Source organism: Macaca fascicularis, chromosome 1 (genome assembly GCF_037993035.2).
Source record: "Macaca fascicularis isolate 582-1 chromosome 1, T2T-MFA8v1.1".
Classification (NCBI taxonomy): domain Eukaryota; kingdom Metazoa; phylum Chordata; class Mammalia; order Primates; family Cercopithecidae; genus Macaca; species Macaca fascicularis.
The window spans coordinates 180,660,726-180,688,714 of record NC_088375.1 but is presented as its reverse complement, the minus strand read 5'-3'; the positions used below and the strand labels follow the sequence as shown (position 1 = coordinate 180,688,714).

Sequence of the window (27,989 nt, the reverse complement as noted above, 5' to 3'; positions counted from 1 at the left end):
AGGGCCTTCAAAACGTTCATGAAAAATGTGGATTATGAAAAACTACATGTGGATTTCAATTTTTTGTTTGAGACAGGGTCTCACTCTGTCACCCAGGCTGGGGTGCAGTGGTGGAATCATATTTTACTGCATCCTCCGTCTCCTGGGCCCAAGTGATTCTCCCACCTCAGCCTCCCAAGTAGCTGGGATTACAAGCATCAGCCTTTGTGCCCTGCCTCAATTTTTTTTTGCACCAAAATAAATTCGTACTAACTTGTTATAACGTGTCTGAACGCGCTCTAGCTTGAGACACTGAGAAGGATAAGACTCCAGTTTGAAAAGAGCCCCATCAGAGCAACATGACTTCTGCTAAAACTGAAGCCAGAACAAATATCAAATTTATGGTGAAGCTTAGGTGGAAGAACGGTGAAATCCTTGATGCCTTATGAAATGTTGACAGAGATAATGCCCCAAAGACATCAGCAGTTTACAAATGGTTCACTCGTTTTAAGAAAGGATGAGATGATGTTGAAGCTGAAGCCCACAGCGGCAGACCATCCACATCAATTTGTAAGGAAAAAATTCATCTTGTTCATGCCATAATTGAAAAGGACTGATGACTAACAGTACAGACAACAGCCAAAACCATAGACATCTCAGTTGGCTCGGCTTATACAATTCTGACTGAAAAATTAAAGTCGAGCAAACGTTCTACTCAATGGGTGTGAAAACTGTTGTGCCCAGGTCCACTGCAGACAAGAGCCAAGCTTTCAGTGAAAATTTTAAACAGGTGGGCTCCAGATCCTGAAGCATTTCTTTGAAGAACTGTAACAAGAAATGAAACATGGCCTTCTAGCAGTGTGATCCTGAAGACAAAGCACTATCACAGCAGCAGGTCAGGCAGAGCAGAAGTGGACCAGTCAGGAGCAACGGTCAAGGCATCAGTTTTTCAGCAGGCACCTTGCTTATTGACTTTCTGGAGGGTCAAGGAACAATATAATCCGCTTATTATGCAGTATTTTGACAAAGTTAGCCAAAGCTTTTGCAGAGAAATGCCCGGGAAAGTTTCACCAGAGTCCTTCACCACAATAACACTCCTGCTCATTCCTCTCATCAGTTGCGACAATTAGGGAATCATTAGGCCTCCACCTTACAGTCCTCATTTGGCTCCTTCTGACTTCTTTTTGATTCCTAATCTTAAGAAATCTTTAAAGGGCATTCATTTTTCTTCTGTTAATAATGTAAAATAGATTGCATTGACATGGTTAAACTCCCAGGACCCTCAGTTCTTTACGGACGGACTAAATGGCTGCTATCATTGCTCACAAAAATATCTTGAACTTGATGGAGCTTACGTTGAGAAATAAAGTTTACATTTATTTATTTATTTATTTATTTTTGAGACGGAGTCTTCCTCTGTCTCCCAGGCTGGAGTGCAGTGGTGTGATCTCAGCTCACTGCAAGCTACGCCTCCCGGGTTCACACCATTCTCCTGCCTCAGCCTCCCGAGTAGCTGGGACTACGGGTGCCCATCACCACACCCTGCTAATGTTTTGTATTTTAGTACAGACAGGGTTTCACTGCGTTAGCCAGGATTGTTTCGATCTCCTGACCTCGTGATCTGCCCGCCTCGGCCTCCCAAAGTGCTGGGATTACAGGCATGAGCCACTGCACCCGGCCTACATTTTTTTTATTTTTATCTCCACTTTTTAAATTTTTAAATTTTTTAAATTTTTTTTCCACTTTTCCACTTTTTGAAGTCCACTCATAGAATCCCACAACAGCAGAATACACATTCTTCTCCAGTGCACACAGAGTAATATAATATTTCTAGTAAGACCAACGACAACAAAAAAGAGAAGGTATCAGTAAAATTGATCAACCTCTAGCCAAACTGATCAGGGACAAAAATGGAGACACATATTACTGATATAAGAAATGAGAGAGGTTGGGATTACTACAAATTCTACAAATATAAAAGCATACTAAGAAAATATTACAAATAACTTTATGCCAGTAAATTCAACAACTTTGATGAAGTGGATAAATTCCTTGAAAAATAATACCAAAGCTCACTCAAGAAGAAATAATCTAAATAGTTGTATATCTATTAAAGAAGTTGAATTTGTAGTTGCAAATCATCCCACAAAGAAAACTGCAAGTCAGATGGTTATACTGTTACAAGATCTTTGGGGTGTTGGCCAGGCATGGTGGCTCACATCTGTAATCCCAGCACTTTGGGAGGCTGAGGCGGGCAGATCACCTGAGGTTGGGAGTTTGAGACCAGCCTGACCAACATGGAGAAACCCCGTCTCTACTGAAAATACAAAATTATCTGGGCAGGGTGGTGCATGCCTATAATCCCAGCTACTTGGGAGGCTGAGGCAGGAGAATCACTTGAACCCAGGAGGCAGAGGTTGTGGTGAGCTGAGATCATGCCATTGCACTCCAGCCTAGGCGACAGGAATGAAACTGTCTCAAAAAACAATAATAATAAAAAAAAAGAATTCAAGAGCAGTTTGCTGCAGGAGGTGCTCCCACACATTAGTTTTCAAGTGGAATAGCTATAAAGGAAGCAAGATGGATACTGAAAGTTTGTGCAACCTAAGAATGAAGATTGCCACTGGTGCCACATTGAAGAGAACAATTCCTGAGGAAGGAAAGAAGTTGGGAGAACCTCACAACAAGGCAGCACTCCTCTTCTGCCACCCCTCTCCAGGAAATGCAGGATTGTTGTTCTGAGAATGACTGTGCACAGCAGTGCACTGTTAACAGTGTTTTGCATGTAGCAGGTGCTTAATAAATGTTTGACAAATGAACAACAGCAACAAAAAAGATCTTTGGGGTGTCAATTTTTCTGGCCATAAACCTCTGTGACTGGTGGCACCTTTGCCTGGGTTTTGCTCGGGCCTGCTGGGCTCATTTTGCCCACTCGATCTGGCAGGCTGCACTCGGCTCATGCTACCAGCCTGGGTCCCACCCTGGTCAAGGGTGAGTCAGGCGTGGAACAGTGAGGGGTGTGTGAACGAGCCTAGGGTCTGGCCACTGCACAAAGTCAGACATGCCGGCTGCTGCAGTGAGGTGGGCAGCTCTCTGTGAGGCTGTGGCTGCACCTGGCACACCGCAAGCAGCTTCTGTGGCTAGCACCAGGGAACACAGTGGCAAATGGAAGCTTGGAGATGCTAGGAACTGCAGGGCCCTGAAGAGGGAGTCACAGCCCTGGCTGGGGGAGCTCCCAGGTCTGGCCTCCCTGAAGGGCCACAGCTCTTCTCTCCTCTTCACCCACAACGTGGTGAACAAGGGGGTCTGTTTCAGCCCTGTTTGTGTTATGGCTCTTTTAGTCCCACCATTCGATGGGTCCCAAATTCTTGTCCTGCAACTGGAAAGAATGAGGTGCTCAGAAAAGTGGAGGGTGAGCAAGATGAAGAGGAGCTTTATTGAGTGATAGAACACCTCAGTCTCCTGCAGGGTGCAGCTCCTCTCCACAGCCAGGCTGTCCTGACGAGTATTCAGCTCCCAGCAGAGAGGAGACTGTGGAATGGAAAGCTCCTCTCTACAGGCAGGTTGTCCTGTCATCTCTGCAGCTCTCAGCAGAGAAGAGGCCCTGGAGTGGGTAGCTCCTCTCTGCAGCTGGTCATTCCAACATCTGCCCAGCACTGGCTGAGCCTGGGGCTTTTATAGGCCTCAGGGGGAGGAAGTACATGCTGATTGGTCCGTGGGCAGCCATGGGTGGGCCTGGAAAAGGCACCACCAATTCCCACTCCTGTCTGTAGGACTGGCAGCTCACCAGGGACCCACCCTCTTCTGCCCAGGAGCCTGTCTGCCTCCCACTGCCATCCATGGCACCCAGGCTGTTCATGCCAAGGGGTACCTGAAGGCCAGTGCTGAGCTGCCCTCAGCCCCCACTTGGCTTCCCTCCCATGCTCGTTGGTGCCCAAGGTCCCAAAGGGGGCCGAGGCAGCAGGGGTCTGGCCTAAGCATGTGCACACCTGGCCGGGCTATGAAAGCACCTAGGTTTGGGCCTAGGTTCGGCCCTGACTTTGCTCTGAGATCAGATCAGGTGCCAAAAGCAGGGAGAAGCCAGGCAGTGGGAGCAGGCATTTCTGAGCCTGTGAGGACAGGGGCTCCTTCTCGGGCCCCCAAGAGTGCAGGGATGCTTGGCTCCACAGCCACAATTTGGGAGGGTGGGGCTCCTGCCCGCAACATGGAGCCGGAGGCCTGAGTCTGCAGCCACAACTCGGCTCGTTGCAGGCTCCACAGAGGGTGCAGCCCTGGCTGCACCTCCCTGCTGCAGCTGACATGATGGCAGCGGCTGCTCCAGACAGGCCACCACTGCCACCACCACTAGTGAATTTTACCAAACATTCAAGGAAGAAATAATACCAATTCTACATGAAGTATTCTAGAAAACTGAAGAAGAGGGAGCACCTCCTAACTCATTATATGAGGTCAGCATTACTCTGATACCAAAACCTAACAAAGACATTACAAGAAAAGAAAAATGCAGATCAATATTCCTCATGAAATAGATGCAAAAATTCTTAACCAAATTTTAGCAAATTGAATCCCACAAGATATACTGAAAGAATAACACGTTGTGAATAAGTGGGGTTTATTTCAGGAAAGTAAAATTATTTTAACATTCAAAAATCAATTTATAGGCCAGATATGGTGGCTCACGCCTATAATCCCAACATTTTGGGAGGCCAAGGTGGGCGGATCACTTGAGGCCAGGAGTTAGAGGCCACCCTGGCCAACACGGTGAGACCCTAGCTCCACTAAAAATACAAAAATTAGCCAGGCTTGGTGGCGGGTGCCTATAATCTCAGCTACTTGGGAGGCTGAGGCAGAAGAATCACTTGAACCTGGGAGGCAGAGGTTGCAGTGAGCCAAGATTGCACCACTGCACTCCAGCCCAGGTGACAGAGTGAGACTCCATCTCAAAAAAAAAAAAAATTAATTTATGTAATTCTTCATATTAACAGACAAAATAAATATAGATCATCTCAATGACACAGAAGAAGAATTTGGCAAAATTTGACATCCACTCCTTCAGTAAAGGCCATCATCCTTTCTGATAATCTACCAAAAACCTACATCTGACATCATTTTTTTTTTCTGAGACAGTTTCACTCTTGTCACCCAGGCTGGAGTACAGTGGTGCAATCTCGGCCCACTGCAACCTCTGTCTCCTGGGTTCAAGTGATTCTCCTGCCTCAGCCTCCCAAGTAGCTGGGATTACAGGTGCGCACCACCACGCCCAGCTAATTTTTTGTATTTTTAGTAGAGACAGGGTTTCGCCATGTTGGCCAGGCCGGTCTCAAATTCCTGACCTCAGGTGATCTGCCTGCCTCGGCCTCCCAAAGTGCTGGAATTACAGGTGTGAGCAACTGCTCCTGGCCTAGCTGACGTCATTCTTAATGGTGAAAGACTGAAAGGTTTCTCCTCAAGATCAGGAACAAGACAAGGATATCTCATCTTACCACTTCTATTCAACATTGTATGCGGCCAGCGCAACAAGAGAAGAAGGGAAAAAAAGGCATCCAGGGAGTGGTGGCAAGCGCCTGTAATCCCAGCTACTCAGGAGGCTGAGTCAGGAGAATTACTTGAACCTGGGAAGTGGAGGTTGCGGTGAGCTGAGATCGCACCACTGCACTCCAGCCTGGCTGACTCGAGTGAAACTCCATCTCAAAAAAAATAAAAAAGGAAAAAAAGAAATGAGAGGCAAGAGGCATCCAGATTGGAAAAAAGGAAATGGAACTGTTTTTATTCACAAACAACATGATTATCTATGTAGAAAATCTGATTAAATTAGGCCAGGCGCGGTGGCTCAAGCCTGTAGTCCCAGCACTTTGGGAGGCCGAGACGGGCGGATCACAAGGTCAGGAGATCGAGACCATCCTGGCTAACCCGGTGAAACCCCGTCTCTACTAAAAAATACAAAAAAACTAGCCGGGCGAGGTGGCGGGTGCCTGTAGTCCCAGCTACTCGGGAGGCTGAGGCAGGAGAATGGCGTAAACCTGGGAGGTGGAGCTTGCAGTGAGCTGAGATCCGGCCACTGCACTGCAGTCTGGGAGACAGAGCGAGACTCCGTCTCAAAAAAAAAAAGAAAAAAGAAAATCTGATTAAATCTATGAAAAAAATCAGAATAAGTGAGTTTAACAAAATTGTAGGTTGCATGATTGATATGCAAAAAAAGTATTTCTATAAACTAGCTATTACAAATTAGAAATTAAAAGTTTTTTAAAAAACAGTCCAGGCATGGTGGCTCATACCTGTAATCTCAGCACTTTGGGAGGCCAAGGTAGGCAGATCACTTGCGGCCAGGAATTCAAGACCAGTCTGGACAACATGGTGAGACCTGGTCTCTCAAAAATAAAAATAAAAAAATTAGCCAGGTGTGGTGACATGTGCTTGTGGTCCTAGCACTTGAGAAGCTGAGATAGCAGGATTGCTTGAGCCCAGGAGGTCGATGCTACAGTGAGCCGTGTTTGCACCACTGCACTCCAGCCTGGGTGACAGAGCAAGACTCTGTCTAAAAAAAAAAAAAAAAAAAAAAAAAGCCCACAAATATTAAGACAGTATGGTATTGGCAACAAAATAGACAAATAGGCCAATGGAACAAATAGACCAATACACATATGGATTACTTATTTTTGACAAAGATGCAAAAGCAATTAAATAGAGAGAGGATTGTCTTTTCAACAAATAGTGCTGGAATAAGTGGATTTTATGTGCAAAGCAAAAAAAGGAATGTTGATCTATTACTTATACCATATACAAAAATTAACTCAAAATGGATTATAGACCCAATTATAAAACCTAAGTTTGGCTGGGCATGGTGGCTTATGCCTATAATCCCAGCACTTTGGGAGGCTGAGGCAGGAGAATCACTTGCGTCCAAGAGTTTGAGACCAGCCTGGGCAACATAGTGAGATTCTGTCTCTATGAAAAAATTTTTTAACTTAGACTACAGTTGTAGTGGCATGTGCCTGTAGTCCTAGCTACTCGGGAGGCTGAGGCAGGAGGATTGCTTGAGTTCATGGTTATAGTGAGCTATGATCAAGCCACTGCACTCCAGTCTGGGTAACAAACAAGACCTTGTCTCTGAAGAGAGCAACAACAATGAAAAACCTAAAATTATAAGCCTGCTAGAAGAACACAGAGGATAAAATCCTTGTGACCTTGAGTTATGCAATGATTCCTAAATATACCAAAAGAGTATGATCCATAAAGGAAAAATATTGATCAATTGGACTTCACCAAAATAAAAAACTCCTGCTGTTTAAAAGGCACTATTAAAAGAATGAAAAGACAAGCCACAGACTAGGAGAAATCGTGTAAATCATATATTTGATAAAGAATATGTATTCAAGGCTGTGAGCAGTGACTCATGCTTGTAATCCCAGCACTTTGGGAGGCCGAGGTGGGTAGATCAACTGAGGTCAGGAGTTCGAGACCAACCTGACCAACATGGAGAAACCCTGTCTCTACTAAACATACAAAATTAGCCGAGTGTGGTGATACATGCCTATGATATCAGCTGCTTGGGAGGCTGAGGCAGGAGAATCACTTGAATCCAGGAGGCAGAGGTTGTGGTGAGCCAAGCGTGCCATTGCACTCTAGCCTAGGCAACAAGAGCAAAACTCTATCTCAAAAAAAAAAAAAGTATAAGTATTCAAAATAGATAAAGGACTGGGTGTGGTGGCTCACACCTTTAATCCCAGCACTTTGCGAGGCCAAGGTGGGCGGATCACCTGAGGTCAGGAGTTCGAGGCCAGCCTGGCAAACATGGTGAGACACCATCTCTACTAAAAAAAATACAAAAATTAGCCAGGTGTGGTGGCACTTGCCTGTAATCCCAGCTACTTGGGAGGCTGTGGTAGAAGAATCACTTGAACCCAGGAGGCCGAGGTTACAGTGAGCTGAGATCACGCCATTGCACTCCAGCCTGGGCGACAGAGCGAGACTGTGTCTCAAAAAAAACAAAAAATGAAACAACAGCAACAACAAAAACAAAATAGATAAAGAACTCTCAAAACAGCATGGAACTGGTACCAAAACAGATATATAGACCAATGGAACAGAACAGAGGCCTCAGAAATAACACCACAGATCTACAACCATTTGATCTTTGACAAACCTGACAAAAATGAGAAATGGGGAAAGAATTCCCTATTTAATAAATGGTGCTGGGAAAACTGGCTAGCCATATGTAGAAAGCTGAAACTCGACCCCTTCCTTACACCTTATACAAAAATTAATTCAAGATGGATTAAAGACTTAAATGTTAAATCTAAAACCATAAAAACCCTACAAGAAAACCTAGGCAATACCATTCAGGACATAGGCATGGGCAAGAACTTCATGACTAAAACACCAAAAGCAATGGCAACAAAAGCCAAAATTGACAAATGGGATCTAACTAAACTAAAGAGCTTCTGCAGAGCAAAAGAAACTACCATCAGAGTGAGCAGGCAACCTACAGAATGGGAGAAAATTTTTGCAATCTACCCATCTGACAAAGGGCTAATATCCAGAATCTATAAAAAACTTAAACAAATTTACAAGAAAAAAAAAACATCAAAAAGTGGGCAAAGGATATGAACAAACACTTCTCAAAAGAAGACATTTATGCAGCCAACAGACACATGAAAAAATGCTCATCATCACTGGCCATCAGAGAAATGCAAATCAAAACCACAATGAGATACCATCTCACACCAGTTAGAATGGCAATCATTAAAAAGTCAGGAAACAACAGATGCTGGAGAGGATGTGGAGAAATAGCAATGCTTTTACACTGTTGGTGGGCGTGTAAACTAGTTCAACCATTGTGGAAGACAGTGTGGCAATTCCTCAAGGATCTAGAACTAGAAATACCATTTGACCCAGCCATCCCATTACTGGGTACATACCCAAAGGATTATAAATCATGCTACTATAAAGACACATGCACACATGTGTTTATTGTGGCACTATTCACAGTAGCAAATACTTGGAACCAACAGAAATATCCATCAATGATAGACTGGATTAAGAAAATGTGGCACATATATACCATGGAATACTATGCAGCCATAAAAAAGGATGAGTTCATGTCCTTTGCAGAGACATGGATGCAGCTGGAAACCATCATTCTGAGCAAACTATCACAAGGACAGAAAACCAAACACCACATGTTGTTACTCATAGGTGGGAATTGAACAATGAGATCATTTGGACATGGGGAGGAGAACGTCACACCCCAGGGCCTGTCATGGGTGGGAGGCAGGGGGAGGGATAGCATTAGGAGAAATACCTAATGTAAATGACAAGTTAATGGGTGCAGCAAACCAACATGGCACACGTATACCTATGTAACAAACCTGCATGTTGTGCACATGTACCCTAGAACTTAAAGTATTAAAAAAAAAAAAAAAAAGAACTCTCAAAATGCAATAATGAAAAAACAAGCCATCTAATAAGTAAAACGGGCAAAAGATTTGAACAGACACTTCACCGAAGAAAATATATGGATGGCAAATAAGCACATGGAAACACACCCAAATCATTAGTCATCAGGGAAATGCAAAGCAAAAACACAGTGAGATACAACCACACACTAGTTAGAATAGCTACAATAAAAAGGCTGGCTTCCCACCTACTCAAGAGGCTGAGACGGATCACTACTTGAGCCCAGGAGTTGGAAACCAGCCCGGGCAACATAGCAAGATCCCATCTCTTAAAAAAAAAAAAGGTCTGTGCATGATGACTCATGCCTATAATCCTAGCATTTTGTGGGGGTGAGGTGAGAGAATCACTTGAGCCCAGAAGTTCAAGAACAACCTGGGCAACATGGTGATATCCTATCTCTACAAAAATAAAAATAAAAAAATTAGCCAGGCGTGGTGGTGCACACCTGTGGTCCTAGCTACTCTGGAGGCTGAGGTAGGAGGATCACTTGAGCCCAGAAGGTTGAGGCTGCAGTGAGCTGTGTTCATGCCACTGCACTTTAGCCTAGGCAACAAAGTGAGACTCCGTCCCAAAAATGAAATGAATTTTTTCTTTTTTTAAACAAAGGCTGATTGTAGGTTCACAGAGATGGTTTGGTGAGTGAATGAAAGAATGAGGCAATGAATGAACCAGAGCTCAGTCTCTTGATGCCCATTTTCAGTTCAAAACTCACAAGAGACTGATATGCACAACCAATTTTATTAATTTTCGATGTGGACATGTCTGGCTCCCTCGACAGAAGTCCTCCAAAATGTTGGTGAGGATGTAGAACAACTGGAACTCTCATACTCTAATGGTGGGAATGTAAAATGATGCAACCACTGTGGAAAACAGATAATTTTTAAAAGTTAAAAACACACCTACTTGATCCAGCGATTCCACTCCTAGGTGTTTCCTCAAGACAAATGAAAGCATATATCTATAGAAAGACTTGTACACAGGCCGGGCATGGTGGCTCATGCCTGTAATCCCAACACTTTGGAAGGCTGAGGCAGGAGGATCTCTTGAAGCCAGGAGTCAGAGATTATAGCGAGCTATGATCGTGCCACTGCACTCCGGCCTGGGTGACAGAGTGAGATCTTATCTCTAAATACATATATATAAAGAAAAGGGCCGGGCGTGGTGGCTCTCGCCTGTAATCCCAACACTTTGGGAGGCTGAGGTGGGCAAATCACCTAAGGTTGGGAGTTCAAGACGAGCCTGATCAACATGGAGAAACCCTGTCTCTAGTAAAAATACAAAATTAGCCAGGTGTGGTGGCACATGCCTGTAATCCCAGCTACTCGGGAGGCTGAAGCAGGAGAATCACTTGAACTTGGGAGGCGGAGGTTGCGGTGAGCCAAGATCGTGTCATTGCACTCCAGCCTGGGCAACAAGAGTGAACTCCATCTCAAAAAAAAAAAAAAAAAAAAAAAAAAAAAAGAGAAAGAAAGAAAAAGAAAAGAAAAGAAAAGAAGGTCGAGTGTGGTGGCTCATACCTATAATCCCAGTACTTTGAGAGGCTGAGGCCGGCGGATCACCTGAGGTCAGGACTTCAAGACCAGCCTGGTCAACATGGTGAAACCCCACCTCTACTAAAAATACAAAAATTAGCTGGGCACAGTGGCAGGTGCCTGTAATCCCAGCTGCTTGGGAGGCTGAGACAGGAGAATCGCTTGACTCCAGGAGGCAAAGGTTGCAGTGAGCTGAGATTGCACCACTGCACTCCAGCCTGGGCAACAAGAGTGAAACTCAGTCTCAAAAAAAAAAAAAAAAAAAAAAGAAAGAAAAGAAAATATTAAAAAATGTTTGAAGAGTTGTACATAAATGTTCACGGTAGTCTTATTTGTAATAGCCAAAACTGGGAATAACCCAAAATTCATCAATAAGTGAGTCAACAGGTGAATGCATAAGTGAAGAACGCATGTCTTCAGCCTGGAATGCATAAACACATAGTGGTTTATACAATGGACTTTTATTCGACACTGAAAAGAATACTGGACATGCTACAACATGGATGAGTTTCAATAGTTATTTTCAGTGAACGGTGCCAGACAAAAACGGGTATATGCTATATGATCCCATTTATATGACATTATAGAAAGGTGCAAATGAGTCTATACTGACAGAAAGTAAATCAGTGGTTGCCTGAGTATGGGGGTGAGGATCAACGATAGGTAAGAGGGAGGGGTTACAAAGGGACACGAGGAAACTTTTAAGGGTGATGGGTTTGTTCTCTTGTATTAACTGTGACAGTTCATGGGTGTGTATATATGTCAACACTTTCATAAATGTTGTTTCATAAATGTTTATTTTTTTGAGACAGGGTCTTGCTCCATCACCCAGGCTGGAGTATAATGGTGCGGTCACAGCTCACTACAGCCAAGACTTCGAGGGCTCACACAATCCTCCCATCTCAGCCTCCCTGGTAGCTGGGACTACAGGCACGCGCCACCACACCTGACTAATATTTTGTATTTTTTGTAGAGATGGGGTTTCGCCATGTTGCCCAGTCTTGTCTTGAACTCCTGAGCTCAAATGATCCTCCTGCTTCGACCTCCTAAAGTGCTGGGGTTATAGGCGTGAGCCACCATGCTCAGCGAAAATGTACACTTTAAATAGGTGTAGCGTGCCAGGCGCAGTGGCTCACACCTGTAATCCCAGCACTTTGAGAGGCTCCTGATCACCTGAGGTCAGGAGTTCGAGACAAGCCTGGGTAACACAGTGAGACCTTGTCTCTAATTCAAAAATAAGACTGGACGCAGTGGCTCATGCCTGTAATCCCAGTACTTTGGGAGGCCAAGATGGGTGGATCCCTTGAGGTCAGGAGTTTGAGACTAGCCTGGCCAATATAGTGAAACCTGTCTCTACTAAAAATACAAAAATTAGTTGGGCATGGTGGCGGGTGCCTGTAATCCCAGCTACTATGGAGGCCGAGGCAGGAGAATTGCTTGAACCTGGGAAGTAGAGGTTGTAGTGAGCCAAAATCGAGCCATTGCACTCTAGCCTGGGTGACAGAGTGAGACTCCATCCTAAAAAAAAAAATTATAAAATAAATATGCATAACTTACTGTATTTCAACTATGCCTCAATAAAGCTGTTTTTAAAAACCTCATTGAACTAGATACTTAAGATCTGTGCATTTTATTGTATATAATTATATATGTATATATACAATATACATATGTACAAATATATATACATACTATATATATGTATGTATACATACACACATACTTTTATATATATATTCTTTCAAGGACTCAGAGAAATCACTTCTACTTTGACCTCGAGTGGCCCTCAGAATCCCAGTGATAGCCACCTGGCAGTGCATCTTTGGGCTGGTCCCTTTCTTCTCTGGGAAGTAGTGTCCTCTTTTGTCAAAAGCCTGGCTGTGCTCTGAGGTCCTCGCCAGCTCTGACGTCTGTGGTTCTGTGAACCTAAGGATGAAAAAGAGTCCCCTGCAAACAGTGATGGCAGATAGTTAAACCAGACCAGATTTCCAGTCCAAACCCTGGGGCCCAGCCTGAGCCAGTTCAAATTCCATTAATCTATCCCTACATGTTTGCACAGCAAAAAATCCATTGTTCTTAAAGTACTGATCTTGGAGCTGGAGCCAGGGAGGCTGGGAGATGGCAAATATTGACGCTGGCTACCTGGGTTCTCACTCCAGGTTGCTCTGCTGACGTGAGCCAAAGGAGGGGCCTGCCTGGCTGCCATGGGTCCTGTGTCTTTCTGGAACCACCTTATTGAGTGCTGTTTGAGCGGTTGCTGAGGCACCTGCACCTTTCTGAAAGGAAGACCCAATTAACAGGAAAAAAACAAACGCTGGTTCTTCTGCCCAAGCCAGCCACCTCCTGTTTACAGGCTGTGGCCCTTTGGCCAGAGCCCCAGCTCTGCCCTCTAGGGAGAGCTGGCTGAAAACGAGTGAGACATGACCAGGGGTATGGCGGCCTATCAAAGTATGGATCCTGGGCCTGCATCTTAAAAACCGTGATCTTAGGCAAGCAGTTGCATCTCTCCATGCCTCTGGGGAGTGTGAATAACCAAACCAGGTATGTAGAGTGGTTGTGAGGACTACAGAAAATGAGATGCCAGAGATACAACATACAGAGCTTCTCAGTGGCGCCTGGCATGGACTGAGCACTCCCTAAACCTTGACTATCAATATTCATTAAAGTCCCTGGCACGGCGCCTGGCACCCTTTTCTTCTGCATGAAGCTTTACTGCTTCCAAGTGACATTTGCATTCCGGAGCTCACTTTTCCTCTCAGTAAGCATTTGAGAGGGTTTGGCGCTGTGTCCTTATTCCTGATGTTCAGAGGACAGCTTTCTTTGCAGCCCCTCCTCAGAAGGAGAAATCAAAGATATGTGTTCCTCCTGCTGAAAACCTCTGCTGGCAGCCTGCAGCCTTCATAGTCAAGCTCCCTCTCTGCTGCCAGGGTCCAAGACTCTCCTGACATCCAGGGACTCCCTCAGCTGTCACGTGCCCTCCCCACATGGCACCCAACTTGCCTTCCTGCCCGGTGGCTGAACATCTCTTCAACCTCGACTGCCCTTTCCACGCCCCCTGCCTGGCTCATTCCTAATCACCCTTCGAGGTCCTGCTTAGGTGTCACCTCTGCTAGGAAGCTTTCCCAGACCTCCTGAGACAGCACAAAACTGAACTACCATGGTGTATCAGTCTGTTCTCACACTGCTAATAAAGACATACCGAGATTGGGTGATTTACACAGAAAAAGAGGCTTAATGGACTCACAGTTCCACATGGCTGCAGGAGGCTCACAATCATGGTGGAAGGCAAAGGAGGAGCAAAGGCATGTCTTACAGGGCACCAGGCAAAAGGGCTTGTGTAGGGGAACTGCCCTTGATAAAACCATCAGCTCTCATTGGACATATTCACTACCATGAGAACAGTATGTGGGAAAACACGTCCATGATTCAATTATCCCCACCTGGCCTGGCCCTTGACACGTGGAGATTATTACAATTCAAGGTGAGATTTGGGTGGGGACACAGCCAAACCACATCACATGGCAAGGGCCCGGACTTCAGAGTTGGCAATCCTGGCTCTGTCGCCTACCAGTCACACACCCTCAATAAGCTGCCTTGCCTCTCTAAGTGAGAGGTTTTAGGTCCTCTAAAAATAATACCTACCTCATAGTGTTATTGTGTGGATGAAAAGTAAAGCCCTTACTTACCATAGTGCCGGTTCATTGTAAGTGCTTGTCAGACACTAGCTGTGTGCACCTAGGTACCTGGCTTTTAGTCCTTGCCCAGCTATTGACATGCTGAGCGGACGCGGACAAGTCTGTCTTAGACTTGGTTTCCCTATTCTGTTAATGAAGCATCTTAAGCCTCAGAGGCCTGTGGATGGTTTGATGGGGAGTAAATTAATATGCTGCCCACAGTGGTGGGGCCTCTGGTTGTTTTTTCAGAGAAGCTCCAGGCTGCCCACTAAAGAAGCCCAACTGCCACACCAACAGACCCTGCGGGGAGCTGGACGCTTTCCAGCCGCCTGAACCGCCATGGCTGACTTGGTATGAGCAAACATAGGCTCAGGCTCTGATCTTGCCTGGCTTCCTGTGGCCAGTGCTCAGGACATATTGTCATTTGGGTGCTGAGATGAACCTCTGGACCTTTCTTGTTCTTTAAGGACAGATTCAACCCCCTCTTTCCCTTGAGACTGGCATCCTGTTAGAGAAGGCATGGCCCAAGGCAGGAGGCCAGGAACACACTCCTTCTGAGGCATCCTGGACTCATCATCTTTCTCATTCACCCACCTTACTGTCCCCCGTCCCCCACCCATAGGAGGGCTGAAGACCCATGAGTTCTACCAGTAAATAGCCCTTGACCACCCCTTTTCTCTGCCCACTTGGTCCCAGCCCTTGGCATCCCTTTTATTGGGCTGTTGTAGTGAAAGGTCATGCTAGGTGAGATACCGTGGCTCATGCCTATAATTCCAAAGCTTTAGGAAGCCAAGGCAGGAGCATCTCTTGAGGCCAAGAGTTCAAGACCAGCCTGGGCAACACAGTGAGACCCTCATCTCTAAAAAAAAAAAAAAAAAAAAAAAAAAAAAAAAAAAAAGCTCAGCGTGGTGGGGCACGCCTGTAATCCCAACTCCTTGGGAAGCTGAGGGAGGAGGATCATTTGATCCCAGGAGTTTGAGGTTGCAGTGAGCTATGATCATGCCAGTGCACTCAGCCTGGGTGACAGAATAAGACTCTGTCTCTAAAAAAATATATATGTAGATACAGATTGTGGTAGATCCAGTTTCCAGGCTAAATTGCCCTTGATGATAGCCCACTGCCATGCTAAGCTCTCCATAATCCATCCCCTGCTCATCCCTCTTACCTCTTCTCCTCGCTCCTCACCCACCCTCTACTGTGGCCTCTCTGGCCTGTTGGACATTTGCTGGCTGAGCTGTACAGTTCACTTCCATGACTTTGTTCACATGCCCCCTCATCCTGGAATGTCCATTTTGTCCCCTCCTACCTCTGGAAATTCTTCTAGCCTCCATAGCTGGCCCAAAGTCCTCCTCCTCTGGGAAGGAAGGCTCCTCTGGTTCAGGGTCAGAATTAACAATGCCGAGGGCTCTCTCAGCTCCTGCTTGCACTGCAGTTGGAGAGAAAATCAGCGGAACGTGCCAGAGCTGAGAGCTAACAGTCCCTTGGGCAAGATTCCTGAGGAACACTGTTCCAGGAGCTCCTCAGTTGGTCTGGGTCAGAAATGTGATTGTCCTTGCTCTGGGAGACCCTCCTTGGAGCCCTTGGCCCAGCATTTCCTGCAGTCGCAGCCCTCCCTCCATGGTGTGAGGTGCTTCCTCCAGGTGACCCTGAGCTCCTCGTGTACTAGGATCCAGGTCTCTTCTCTGGGGACTTAGCATCTGGCTCACAGTTTGGTCCAAAGCAGGTTTGTAGAGGCTGATGAGCGAACGATTATATGAGGCAATAAATAAATCAGAGCTCACCAGTCCCTTCAATGCCCATTTTCAGTTTTCTTTTTTTCTTTAAAAAAAAAATTTTTTTTTACTTTAAGTATTACTTTTTTTTTACTTACTAAAAAATTTTTTTTACTCTAAGTACCGGGATACACATGCAGGTTTCTTACATAGGTATACACATGCCACGGTGGTTTGCTGCATCCATCAACCTGTCATCTAGGTTTTAAGCCCCTATTTGTCCTGATGCTCTCCCTCCCCATATCCCCCACCACCGACAGGCCCCAGTGTGTGATGTTCCCCTCCCTGTGTCCATGTGTTCTCACTGTTCAGCTCGCACTGATGAGTGAGAACGTGCAGTGTTTGGTTTTCTGTTCCTGTGCTAGTTTGCTGAGGATGATGGCTTCTAGCTTCGTCCACATGATCTCATTCCTTCTTACATGAGACATGATCTCATTCCTTCTTATGGCTGCCATTTTCAGTTTTCAAAACTCAGAAAACTGATATGTAAAACCAATTTTATTAATTTTCAGTGGGGACATGTCTGTCTCCCTCGACAAGAGCCCTCCCATCAGGCAGATCCCAAGTCTCTCTTTCAGAATATGGGTTGCACACTTTCTGACCCTCAATCTCATGTTTTCTTTTTATTAAAAAGAAATTTTTCGAGACAGGGTCTTTGTTGCCCAGGCTGGACTGCAGTGGCATGATCATGCCTCACTGCAGCCTCAACCTCCCAGGTGCAAACGATCCTCCCACCTTAGCCTTCTGAGTAGCTAGGACTACAAGCATGCACCACCATGCCCAGCTATTGTTTTTCCCTATTTTTTGTAGAGACAGGTTCTCCCTATGTTGCCCAGGCTGGTCTCAAACTCCTGGGCTCAAGTGGGACACTTCCACCTCAGTGTCCCAAAGTGCTGGGATTGTAGGCGTGAGCCACTGCACCTGACAAGCTCACTTTTAAAATACCCCACAGAGACTCTGCCTTGGCCAAAGTATAATTACACTGGTAGCTGGAAAGGTTTCTGGGCTCGGGTACCATAGACTGTATTTGGGTCCCAGTTCCAGCACTGACTTTGCTGTATGATTCTGGACAAGTCATTGCCCTCTCTGGGCCTCAGTTTTCTCACCCATCTAATGGAAATAATCATCCTTGCCTGCCTGGGCGGTGTGAAGCTGGAAAGATAAGCAGAGAAGCAGCTCATTCAGGCTCCAGGACCAAAATATAGTCCCTACTTCCAGAAAACTGGGCTGTTTAGGCAGGCAGCTGGGCATAGAGTGGAGGGTGGGGAGTGGTGGTGTGGAGAGCAGGGTGGACAGACAGAAGACTGGTGAGGAGCCCTTCAAGCTGCTCTTTCTCCAGATCTTCTATTCTACAGCTCGGAGTTTCCTGTGGTGGCTTCCCACCGGTAGGATGCCAGATATCCTGTTTCGTGTGCTGTGTCACGTGGTTAAACCAGTAGAGCCTGCGGGGTTAACTGAACTGGGGGAGATGCTAAGGTTGCATCCAAGCCCAGTATCTCTGCCTTAGGTACCAAAGGGGTAGGAAGTGGCATATGTTTCACATATGTGCCATCCGTGAAGGCTAAACTCAGCTTGTCATTTAGTTCCCAGACATATCATCACTCCAAGGGGTGATGAGATTAGGATCCACAAGTCTGTCTTGGAGCAGTTAGCAGATTTCCTATGAGACACCCCAGAGACAGGCATGAAATCATGGAAGTAGATTCCTTTTCTCTTTGTTGATGTTTTTGTTTTGTTTTATTTTTTTGAGACAAAGTCTCACTCTGTCACTCAGGCTGGATAGAGTGCAGTGGTATGGTCACAGCTCACTGCAGCCTTGACCTCCTGGGTTCACACAGTCCTCCCACCTCAGCCTCCCTAGTAGCTGAGACTATAGGTGTGGGCCACCATGCCTGGCTAATTTTTGTATTTTTGGTAGAGACAGGGTTTCATCACCTCTTCTGTGTTAGAAGCCACCTAACATGGTAATGAGCTCCTGGTCATTGGAGGCATTCAAGCAGAGACTGAACAACTTGAAAGCAGGAGAGAAAATTCCTCTTCAGAAATGATGTGTAGATCCCCTTTCAAAGGCTCCTTCCTGCCCTTGTGAGCTAGGATTCAATTTTCATGTGCAGGGTTATCAGTGCCATTCTAGCCAGCCTTCCATGCTGGCCTGAGTAGCCCACTCAGGGTCCGGGACAGGCATACTCTTCGGACCAGTCGGAGCAGTGCTGTATGTGGTCGCGGCAGAGACGCCTCGGAATACAGTCGCAGTACTTGAAGAAGGTTGAAGGACAATGCCACCACCCAGGGCCACAGGGTGGGCACACAGTCACTGGGGAGACAAGAGCCAGCAGGAGAGCAGTTGCTGTGTCCTGGAATGCTCTGTGCAGCAGGGCACTCCCTAGTTCTGAAACCTGCTCCCCACGGCCCCAACCTATCTAATATGGGTTGAGTGTGTTCCTAGTTTTCCTGCAGCAGAGAGAATCTAGACTCCACAGCTCACAGACTCCACAGCTCACAGACTCCACAGCTCACAGACTCCACAGCTCACAGGCTATGTGACCTTGCTCACCCTGTCTGAACCTGTTTCCTAGTGTGCTCAAGCTTGTTATTAAGCAAAGGATGTCAGGCAAAGTCCCAGGCACATGGTAAAGGCTGCAATATGAATGGGTGCCCTTCCTTACCCTAAGTCCAGCCACATTTACCTGCCATGACTCCCCGAGAGTGCTCCTAGCCTTCTCTCCTCTGCTCAGGCCTCTGGCATTCCTCCCCACACACCCAGCCTCTGCCTACTGAAACCTGTCTATTCTTGGTCTTCCTGAATGCTACCTCTTCTGAGAAGTCTCCCTTGATTCCTCCAGGTCCCCAGCATCTCCTTTTGGCATCAGCATGATGTAAGTCCTGGGGGTACGACACATGCTTGATTCCTGATGTCCCCCACCTGAATCTGATACCAGGTGTGTTCTGAGCACCCCACCAGTGCTCAGAAAATGTTTGTTGATTGACCACTGGGGAAGAGATTGAGAGGAAACTCTAGGGCAGCTATAGGCCTTGGGACTTGGATCAGGAGGCCTGGGTTCACACCTGAGCTCCCTTCCTGTCATGCACTGTACTAATTTTCTCTGCTCAAAGCCTCAGTTTACTTACAAACAAATTGGGGCTGGTGATTCCTGCCCTGCTTTCCTCACAGGGTTATTGGGAGGTGCAGAGATGAGGGAATCCCAGGTTCAAATCCCAGCAGGGTCACGTATGTACTCCTTGCATGACCACCTTCTGGGACCCAGTTTTCTCATCTGCGCCCTTGAAGGCGACTTCCCCACTGCAGAAGAATGAGCCTCCAGAAGTCACTTAGAGTGGTAGTGAGTACCCCACCACAGGATGTATTCAAGCAGGGGTAGAAAACTCCTTCCTAGGATGCAGAGAAGGCATGCAAAGGGGAGCCCTAGAGATTCCCTGGTCACCCTTTGCCCTCTGGCTGCTGCCCAGCCACCGGCTTCAGCCCAGCCTGTGCCCAGACCCCTACCTGGGCTCAGTTCATCGGAGCAGTCCCCACAGTTGTTAGTGCCATCACATTTTTGGTCTGAGTAGATCCAGGAGGCCGGGTCTCCACAGTGGGCCACGAGGAAGCGGGGGAGGCTCTGGGGCACATCTCCTGGGACAGAGGAGGCAGGAAGAAGTTCACATCTGGTCACAGCTGTCTGAGGGTTATCTGGAGAAGGATTGGCCGCCCTGGCAGTTGCCAAACTCAGGATCAGTGACCATCCAGCCCATAAGGGTGCAAGCAGAAGGTTTCCTGGGGAGGCGGCGGAGTCAGAGGGAGAGGAGAGCTCCGTCGCTGGACAGAGGCCCAGAGAGCTGCCCCTCCCTTCCTCAGTTCCTCCCCAGTCGTGGTGTGTTCCTGCCCCACGCCACTGCTGATCCTATGCCCCTCCACAAAGAGCCTCCTTAATACCTATCCAAAACCATTCCACTTTCAAGTTCAGGTTCAAGTTCCATCACCTCCAGGAAGCCTCCTCCAACTGGAACAGCACAGGAATAAATGTGGAAGTCTTACAGTTGGGCCCCGGAGCTCAGGGGATGTAGGGTTCACACACCTTGTAAGGCAGAGTCAGAGGACCTTTCTTGAAAGTGTGTTCTGTTAGGCAGCAGTGTGATAGGGCTACCAAAAATTCACACAAACTCAGGCCGCACCACTAGAGGTAGAAAACCTCGGGCAGGGAGGGAGCAAGCTTCTGTTCCTTAGACTGCCCAGACCCAGCCAGAAGCGCCGAGGATGTTTCTGAGGCCTGTCCAGGGAGGGGGACATGGGCAGTTGGTATTTATTCTGTGGAGCATTGATGGAATGGGGAGGGCCAGGAACTCGGTCACAAGGGGGCTGACTGTGACCTAGAGAAGGGGATGCGGCCTAGACAAGAGAACCCGCATGGGGGGCAAGGGAGTAATCTTCAAATCCATGCAGCGCCACCATGATGGCAGGGATTAAAGCATGGTCTATTGGGGCAGGGTTGACAGAAGGACAGAGTTGGAACCAATCAGGGAAGAACCACTCTGGGAGGCAGCTCTAAGTTTGGGACAAGGAAAACCTTCCCATGGAAAAACCTTCCAACCCTTGCATCTCAGGGGGTGCAAACGGAGGCCGGGTGGCCTCGGTTGGGCTTGCTAAAGAGGGGCCTGGGGATGAGCTGGGGCAAGGACTAGATGTTTTTGAAATTGCTTCTCGTCTTGAGGGTCTTTGATGCAATGACTCGCCCTCCATGAGCTCCCCTACCCCACCCACTGCACCTCTCCAGGCTGTCTCTCTCCTGTGGGGTCAGGCTTCTCTCTCCTGAGAACATTCTGGTGTCTGAGGTCCGGGGCCAGGTCTTCCCATTCATTCATTTGCTCATTCATTCAGCAAGCCATTCTGAATACCCCTCTGTGCTAGGCGCTGGGGCCCCCATATCAAGCGGACTGGGCCTGCCTCAGAGGAGTTCACAGTCTGATGGGGGCAGCAGATGTGCCAATCGAGTGACAACCAGTGTGACGAGGGCTGCGACACAGGGAACCACAGGGACTGTGGAAGCCCAAGGAGACAATTTAACCTAGTGTGGGAGTCAGGGAAAGCTTCCTGGAGGAGGTAACACTTGAACTCTGCCTTGAGGGATGAATACGGGTTCTCTGGGAGTGGAGATGCACAGGGTGAAGGCATTCCTTAGTGGGGGCATGTATGTCCCTGACTGGGACCAGGTCGGGGCAGGCGTTCCTGGCTGAAGGCACTGGAGCATCAAAACCATGGGGACGTGAAGGTGCCTGGTGTGTTCAGGGATGACTGAGCTTCAGTATGGCTGCAGAGATAATTAGGCTGTGGGGGAACCCCTGGGAGGGGCAGCACCGAGCGGGTACTCACGGCACAAGCTCTCATCCTCATCCTCGCCGTGGGTACAGGTGCAAACGCCATCACAGACCCCACTGGCTGGAATGCAGCTCCTCTGGTCATGGCACAAGAAGCCTGTCCTATTTGTCAGTGTTATACAAGCTTGGGCTCCTGAATGGGTAGGGGAAGGCCCTGGAGGGTCAGGGGTGGTGCTCACAAGGACAAACTTTCCTCACCTGAACTCCACCTAGAGCTGGCCTGAGGGGCTAGAGCAGTGGGGGGGATGAACCCAGCGCCATCAATGGGGTTCAAGCCCCAGCTCTACCCACTGCCGGCTACCTGATCTTGGGCAGATGACCTGACCACCTTGAGTCTCAGGTTGTCTGCAACATGGGGATCATAGCACACACCCCGTGGGACTGTTGCGGGGATTAAATAAAACCATCTCTGTGAAGAAACATAGAACAGAAAATGTGCAGGACAAGTAATGGTTCTCTCCTGTATTGAAAACTTATTTACAGTGTCACGGGAAGCTTCTGAGGACAGTGTTCAATTCAGTGAAGTGGTTGTAATGGTGAAGCTCCTGGTATGAGGTTAGAGTGTCAGAAGCAATATACTTGGGCTGGCTGGAGGGCCATATGTCATAATTCCTTCTATCTGGGCACAACTGCAAAGCACTTTCATATCTTTATTCTATAGTTCCCCAAACACCCCTGAGACACGTCATCATTGGCCCCCCATATGGGAGGAGAAAAGGAATACCCACTCCTAGGGCTGCCGCAAAGAATTAAAAGACGGAAACCTGCGGACAAGGTAGGGGGAACCCCTTGGCCCCACGTGTGTATACGTGTGCATAATTGGGGATGGGAGCCGGTTTGTGCATTTGTGTTTGTGCATGCGTGAACCACCTCTCAGTCCCTGGGCAGCCTCAGCTAGTGTGGGTTGGGGGACGGGGGAGCAACTCTCAGAGACACTCATGTTGACACAGACACACACACAGATGCACACACACATGAACACATGCTCACACACAGCTGCACCTACATGCACACTCACAGATACACAGACAACAGATGTGCACACATGCACTGACACACACATGCTCTCACACAGACATGAACATGCATACACAGCTGCATATACTCATAGACACACAAAACACACAGGTGCGTGCACGGACTCATGACTGCAGCTGCTCATGTATTCGCATCCACCTCAGGGCCTGTGTTCCTGCACAGGCAGCGGGAGAGCTCAGCCCCTGCCTCAGCCCTCTACACCCACCCTGCCCGGCTGCAGAGCCATCCTGCAGAAACATCCACCTGGTGACACTTGCCCCCAGCTTAATCTCCTGTGGCTCCTGGACTATGACCTCCCTTCTCGGTGCAGCCTGTGAGGCCCTCGGCCCCACTTGTCACTCTAGCCCTTCCTGCACACTGGCCTCTTGCAGTCTCTTCTTCTCTTCCTGCTTCCTCCCACCCCTCAGGGCTCCACACATGCTGTTCCCTGTTCCTGGGATGCTTTTCCTGGCATCCCCCCACTACTAATACCCATTGTGCCTACCCTGACTCCTCAACGGGGCTAGACTCTCAGGGATCCCAGGGACCCTGCTGTAATATGTATTCATGTCGAGACTGCTCTCAGAACAATTATTAGCTCCATGAGGGCAGGCACTGTCTTGGGGTTGTTCACCCCTGAAGCTGGGGCTGCAGGCATGTATGGGATGTGACCCTGTCCCCCATGGTGGAGATGGACACACAGATGTATAGCACTACCCCAGGGTGCCCAGGCCAGGGGAAGAGGAAGTATAGGGACTGTGGGGCTGAGAAGAGGCTTGTAACCCAGCCTGGGGGTCTAGGAAGACATCCTGGAGGAGGTGACTTCAGAGCTGGATCCTCTCGGTAACCATGTCACAGATGTGCAAATGGAGGCTCAGAGACTGGTACAGTCAGTGTGTGTGCAGGTGTCTGTGCGTGCACCTTAAGGAATTTGTCCAAAGTCATCTGGTAGAGAAGCCAGGCAGGTCGGGGCTCCCTCATCTCTCTGTGCCCCCCCATGCCCTTCCCACCGGGTCTGACCCACCCTTTCTTGGCTGCCCTGACCGGGGGTGCGTGATGGGAGTCCAAGGATGGTGACCAAGGCGATGAGGGCGGCCAGAGTTGCCAGGAGGAACAGCAGAGAGGCAGAGAGGCAGGCCCTGCGACGCGAGCAGCAGAGGGGGCCGCAGCCTGCTGTGTGGGGGGAAACAAGCCCGGGGGTGGTGGTGATGAGGGCCAGCACTGGGAACAGGGTGCTCCCTTCCCGCCATGCCCGCTGCAAGCAGCCTGTCCCCAACCAGGGTGAGCAGAGCAGGGATGGCTTCCCTGGAGGAGCAGCTCCCAAGCCCTCCGTGATGCTCTTTGATGCTCTTTGTTCTGCCTGTGGGCCCACTCCACTAGATGCCACCCTGGCCGGGGCCCACAGATGACTGAATGGCAGAGGCGGACAGCCTCCTCTCCCACCCGCCATCAGGTGACCTCCTCAGGACACTGGGAGAGATGGACGCCTGTGTGTCCAGCCCCCAACTTGGGGCAGAAGCTCCATTAGGCCCTTCATAACCATGGTCTTTATTTTTCAAAACAAACTTTTATTTTATCAATGAGGAAACTAGGGCTCAAGAAGAAAAGATTCAGGTCACCCCGGGTAGAGCTGGCGTGTGAATCTACACCTGTTTGATGCCAAAACCCATGCCCTTTTCACTGTCCCAATTGACTGTTCATTCTGGAGTCTGCTGGGATGCAGGTTGGAATCCCAGCTCTACCACATCCTATCTGGGCCACACTGAGTAAGCCACTTCACTTCCCTGTGCCTCAGATTCCTCATGTGGAAAATGGGGACCACAGTAGCTACCTCTGAGTTTGTTGAGAGGATTAGAATTTGTTGAGTTAATGTGTTAGAACAGTGCTCAGCACATAGTAAGTGGTGAGTATGAGCTATTATTATTGCTTTTTAAAAAATTACTATTTTTTATATTTTAGGGATAGGGTCTGGCTCTGTTGCCCACGCTGCAGTGCAGTGGTGTGATCGTAGTTCACTGCACCCTGTAAGTCCTAGGCTCAAGCAGTCCTCCTGCCTCAGCCTCCCAAAGTGCTGGGACAACAGGCGTGTACCACCGTGTCTGGTCTATTATTGCTTGTTGAGGACTTACCATGTGCCGCGCCTTATTCTAAGTGCTATGGAGATAGCAGTGACAGGGGACCTCCCTACTCTTGTAGAACTGCACTTTAATTCTCCTTTAATTCTCTCCTGCTTACAAAATAATAAAAGAAGGCTTTACTGAGGACCTCCTGGGTACCCTGCTGTGCAGCTTGCCCTGGTCCTTGTCCTCTGCAGCTTGTTATTGCACTTAGAAGGCAAGGCATGGACATGTCTGAAGGAGCATGGGAGCTACTGACCTGCCACAGGTACCTCAGAGAAAGGGGCAGGAGCAGGTGTGATTCATCCCTGTGACCCCAGAACCCAGCCTAGAGCCAGGCATGTGGTGGGGGCTTTTGTTTTTTGCATTTTTTTGAGATGGAGTCTCGCTCTATTGCCCAGGCTGAAGTGCAGTTGCATGATCTCGACTCACTGCAACCTCTGCCTCCCGGGTTCAAGCGATTCTCCTGCCTCAGCCTCCCGAGTAACTGGGATGACAGGTGCCCACCACCATGCCTAGCTAATTTTTGTATTTTTAGTAGAGACGGGGTTTCACCATGTTGTCCAGGCTGGTCTTGAACTCCTGACCTCAGGTGATCCGCCTGCCTTGGCCTCCCAAAGTGCTGGGATTATAGGTGTGAACCACCGTGCCGGGCCTGGGGCTTTGTGAACACTGTGAATACGCTGACCCAGGGGCCCGGGAGACAAGGGAAGGCCCCCAGTATGGGTCAGTCCAGGTTATTTCCAATCCATTCACATTCCCAATGCAGTGTCCTCAGAAGCAGAGTGGGATTTCCACAGGCAGAAGAGGAGGGTGCAAAGAGAGGGCATTCCAGGCAGAGGGCGTGGCAGGAATAAAGGCCTGGTGGTTGCAGGTGGCCTGGGGCGGTGGGACTCCAGGATGGAAGTGCATTGGGAGGGGAGACAATAGCAGGAGAGGCAGCATAAATCTAAAACCTGTCATCTCTACAGCCCTAGCTGGTGGCTCTTTGGCCATCAGCAACCTGGGTAAACTCAGGTAACCAGGGAGGCAGCGTGACTCCGGGCAGGGAGAGGTGTCCTGATCAGCCAAGCAGCTCCTCAAATATTTGTGCAGCACAGACCATGCGCAAGGTGGGGCAACGGGAGAACCCGCGGAACCAAGGCCCCTGCCCAGGTGAAGCTGTTGCACTTCAAAGCCAGAAAGCCCTTAGGTGCCAGTCCCCTTCCTGGACCGATGAGGAGAAGGAGGCGATTCTTTCCACAACCGCGCCCATCATGAGTCAGGACTTGGAAATAAACAGACACCAGCTTGGAGCAACAGAAGCCCTGGGGCTTTGTAACCAGAGACACCTCAGTTCACATTTGAACCCTGCCCTCCAACCTCCCGGCTGTGTGACCTTGGCCTGGTTACCCAACTTCTTTTCGTTTCAGCTGCCTCATCTGTTATTGCCCCATAACAGGGTCCCTGTCTCAGAGCTGTGCTGAGGATTAAAGGGATCGTGCAGCACCAGGCACATAACTGGGGTGGGATTCTTCACAGCTGGTATTTTAATCTGCCTCTCTCAGTGTGTTTCCTCATTGATCAAATGTGGGCCAAGCCAAGGCATATACAAAGCTCAGTACATGTGTATTTCTTCCTTCTTCTGTTTTCAGAAGGGTGAAGAGAACTGTCCTGGTCACACTGTGGGCCAGTGGTACATAATAGGGCTAAATAAATGTGTCACTTTATCCCTCAGAGGTAAAGAGAATTGCCCAGGTCACCCAGTGAGTCAGGAATTTGGTGCTGGTTCTTTTCCCTGTGTTAGAGGAGAGCACTGTATGCAGTTTGATGCCTGTGAGGTAGGCAGCACACAGTAGGTGCTTAATACATGCATGTGCGTGGAGAGAATGAATAACCCTATTAAGCAAGTGACTGTCAGCATGGCCGGCCAGGAAGCTGGGAGCAGACATTAACCTGGAAGCAGAGGTCTGAAGGAAAGCGGGAGCCTCGAAGCCTCCTCATGCCTCTATAGCCAACTGCCAGCTTCAGAGGAGCCCCACAGGGCACTGGTCCCGGGCCCTCCGGTTCTTTACCTTCCCCTCCAGGGTGGGCTTTGGGTCCAGCAGCAGCGTAGTCATTCTCTCCCTGCCCAAGAGAACAGAGTGAGGGGTGGGCTTAGGTGAGGTGAGCTCCAGCCTCAGGGAGGCAGACAACAGGGTTTTCAGAGGGGTCACTGAGAGAGTCTTAGGTGGAACCATGGGTCCCTCACACCCCAGCATGCTTACACCCCAGATGCTTCATGCCCGCTTCCTATCTCCACACCTTTGCCTGTGCTGTGCCCTCTGCCTGGAATGCCTTTTTCTCTGCTGTCCCCCTGACAAACATTCATCCTTCAAACCGGCTTGGGCAGCAACTCCTGGGTGAGGCTTTCCCTGATACCCTCCTCCCCAGTAAAGCTGGCCGCTCTCCCCTCCCCTCCACCCGGCTCCTCTGTTTCCATACCAGCACTTGCCACCTGGACTGTATAGCTGTGTCACTGGTAGGGTCCCCTACACCCTGGGAGTGAGCCCCGGGGCAGGCCGGGGGCTGATTTTCCTCCGTGTCTCCCATGTATGCCCACTCTGTACTGCCCACTCTTCATCCCAAGCTTTGCTCTCCCAAGACCAGGAGCCTGGTCAGGGCAACTCTTTCCTGGGGACAGCTCTCACCTGGGGACAGCTCTTACCTGGGGACAGCTCTCACCTGGGGACAGCTCTCACCTGGGGACAGCTCTTACCTGGGGACAGCTCTCACCTGGGGACAGCTCTCACCTGGGGACAGCTCTCACCTGGGGAAGACCTTGTTCATGTCTTCAGCTTCCAGCTCCCTGGCCAGGGCTATGTGCAGAGAGCTCAGCACGGGTTCCCTGCCTTGTCCCCAGGGCCAATCCGGAGGAGGGACAGGTGGGAGGCCTTGTCCAGGCCACAGCCTCCCTATGGGCAGTCCCCTGCCACCTGCCTTCCAAGCAGAGGCAAGGAAAGGAGCGCCCCGCTCCAGCCAGGCTATTCCCTCATCTGCCATCTGACAGCAACATTGAGAGGCTGGAATCTTCATCCCTGTTCCACAGAT

The 27,989-nt window shown here is 48.8% G+C and overlaps 1 protein-coding gene across 1 annotated transcript; it reads right to left on the bottom strand.

Moving 5' to 3' along the window:
* Nucleotides 1-18,120: 18,120 nt before the first annotated feature.
* LDLRAD1 (low density lipoprotein receptor class A domain containing 1) lies at nucleotides 18,121-27,741 on the bottom strand. Its single transcript, XM_065522184.2, has 5 exons — nucleotides 27,709-27,741; nucleotides 23,848-27,026; nucleotides 21,782-21,919; nucleotides 19,919-20,047; nucleotides 18,121-18,727 (listed from the first exon to the last, which is right to left on the bottom strand). The coding sequence occupies exons 2-5, from the start codon at nucleotides 24,251-24,253 to the stop codon at nucleotides 18,579-18,581; spliced, it is 822 nt and encodes a 273-aa protein (XP_065378256.1). The 5' UTR covers nucleotides 24,254-27,026; nucleotides 27,709-27,741; the 3' UTR covers nucleotides 18,121-18,578.
* Nucleotides 27,742-27,989: the final 248 nt, after the last annotated feature.

Bases quoted from the DNA above. Each gene is read 5' to 3' on its own strand.
- LDLRAD1 (XM_065522184.2), bottom strand. From the start codon at position 24,253: ATGGCGGGTGGGAGAGGAGGCTGTCCGCCTCTGCCATTCAGTCATCTG. The intron at 20,048-21,781 runs GTGAGTACCCGC...CCTCTGTCCCAG, and splicing joins TGAGGATGAGAGCTTGTGCC to GAGATGTGCCCCAGAGCCTC. The intron at 18,728-19,918 runs GTAGGGGTCTGG...TTGTCTCCCCAG, and splicing joins CTCCGATGAACTGAGCCCAG to TGACTGTGTGCCCACCCTGT.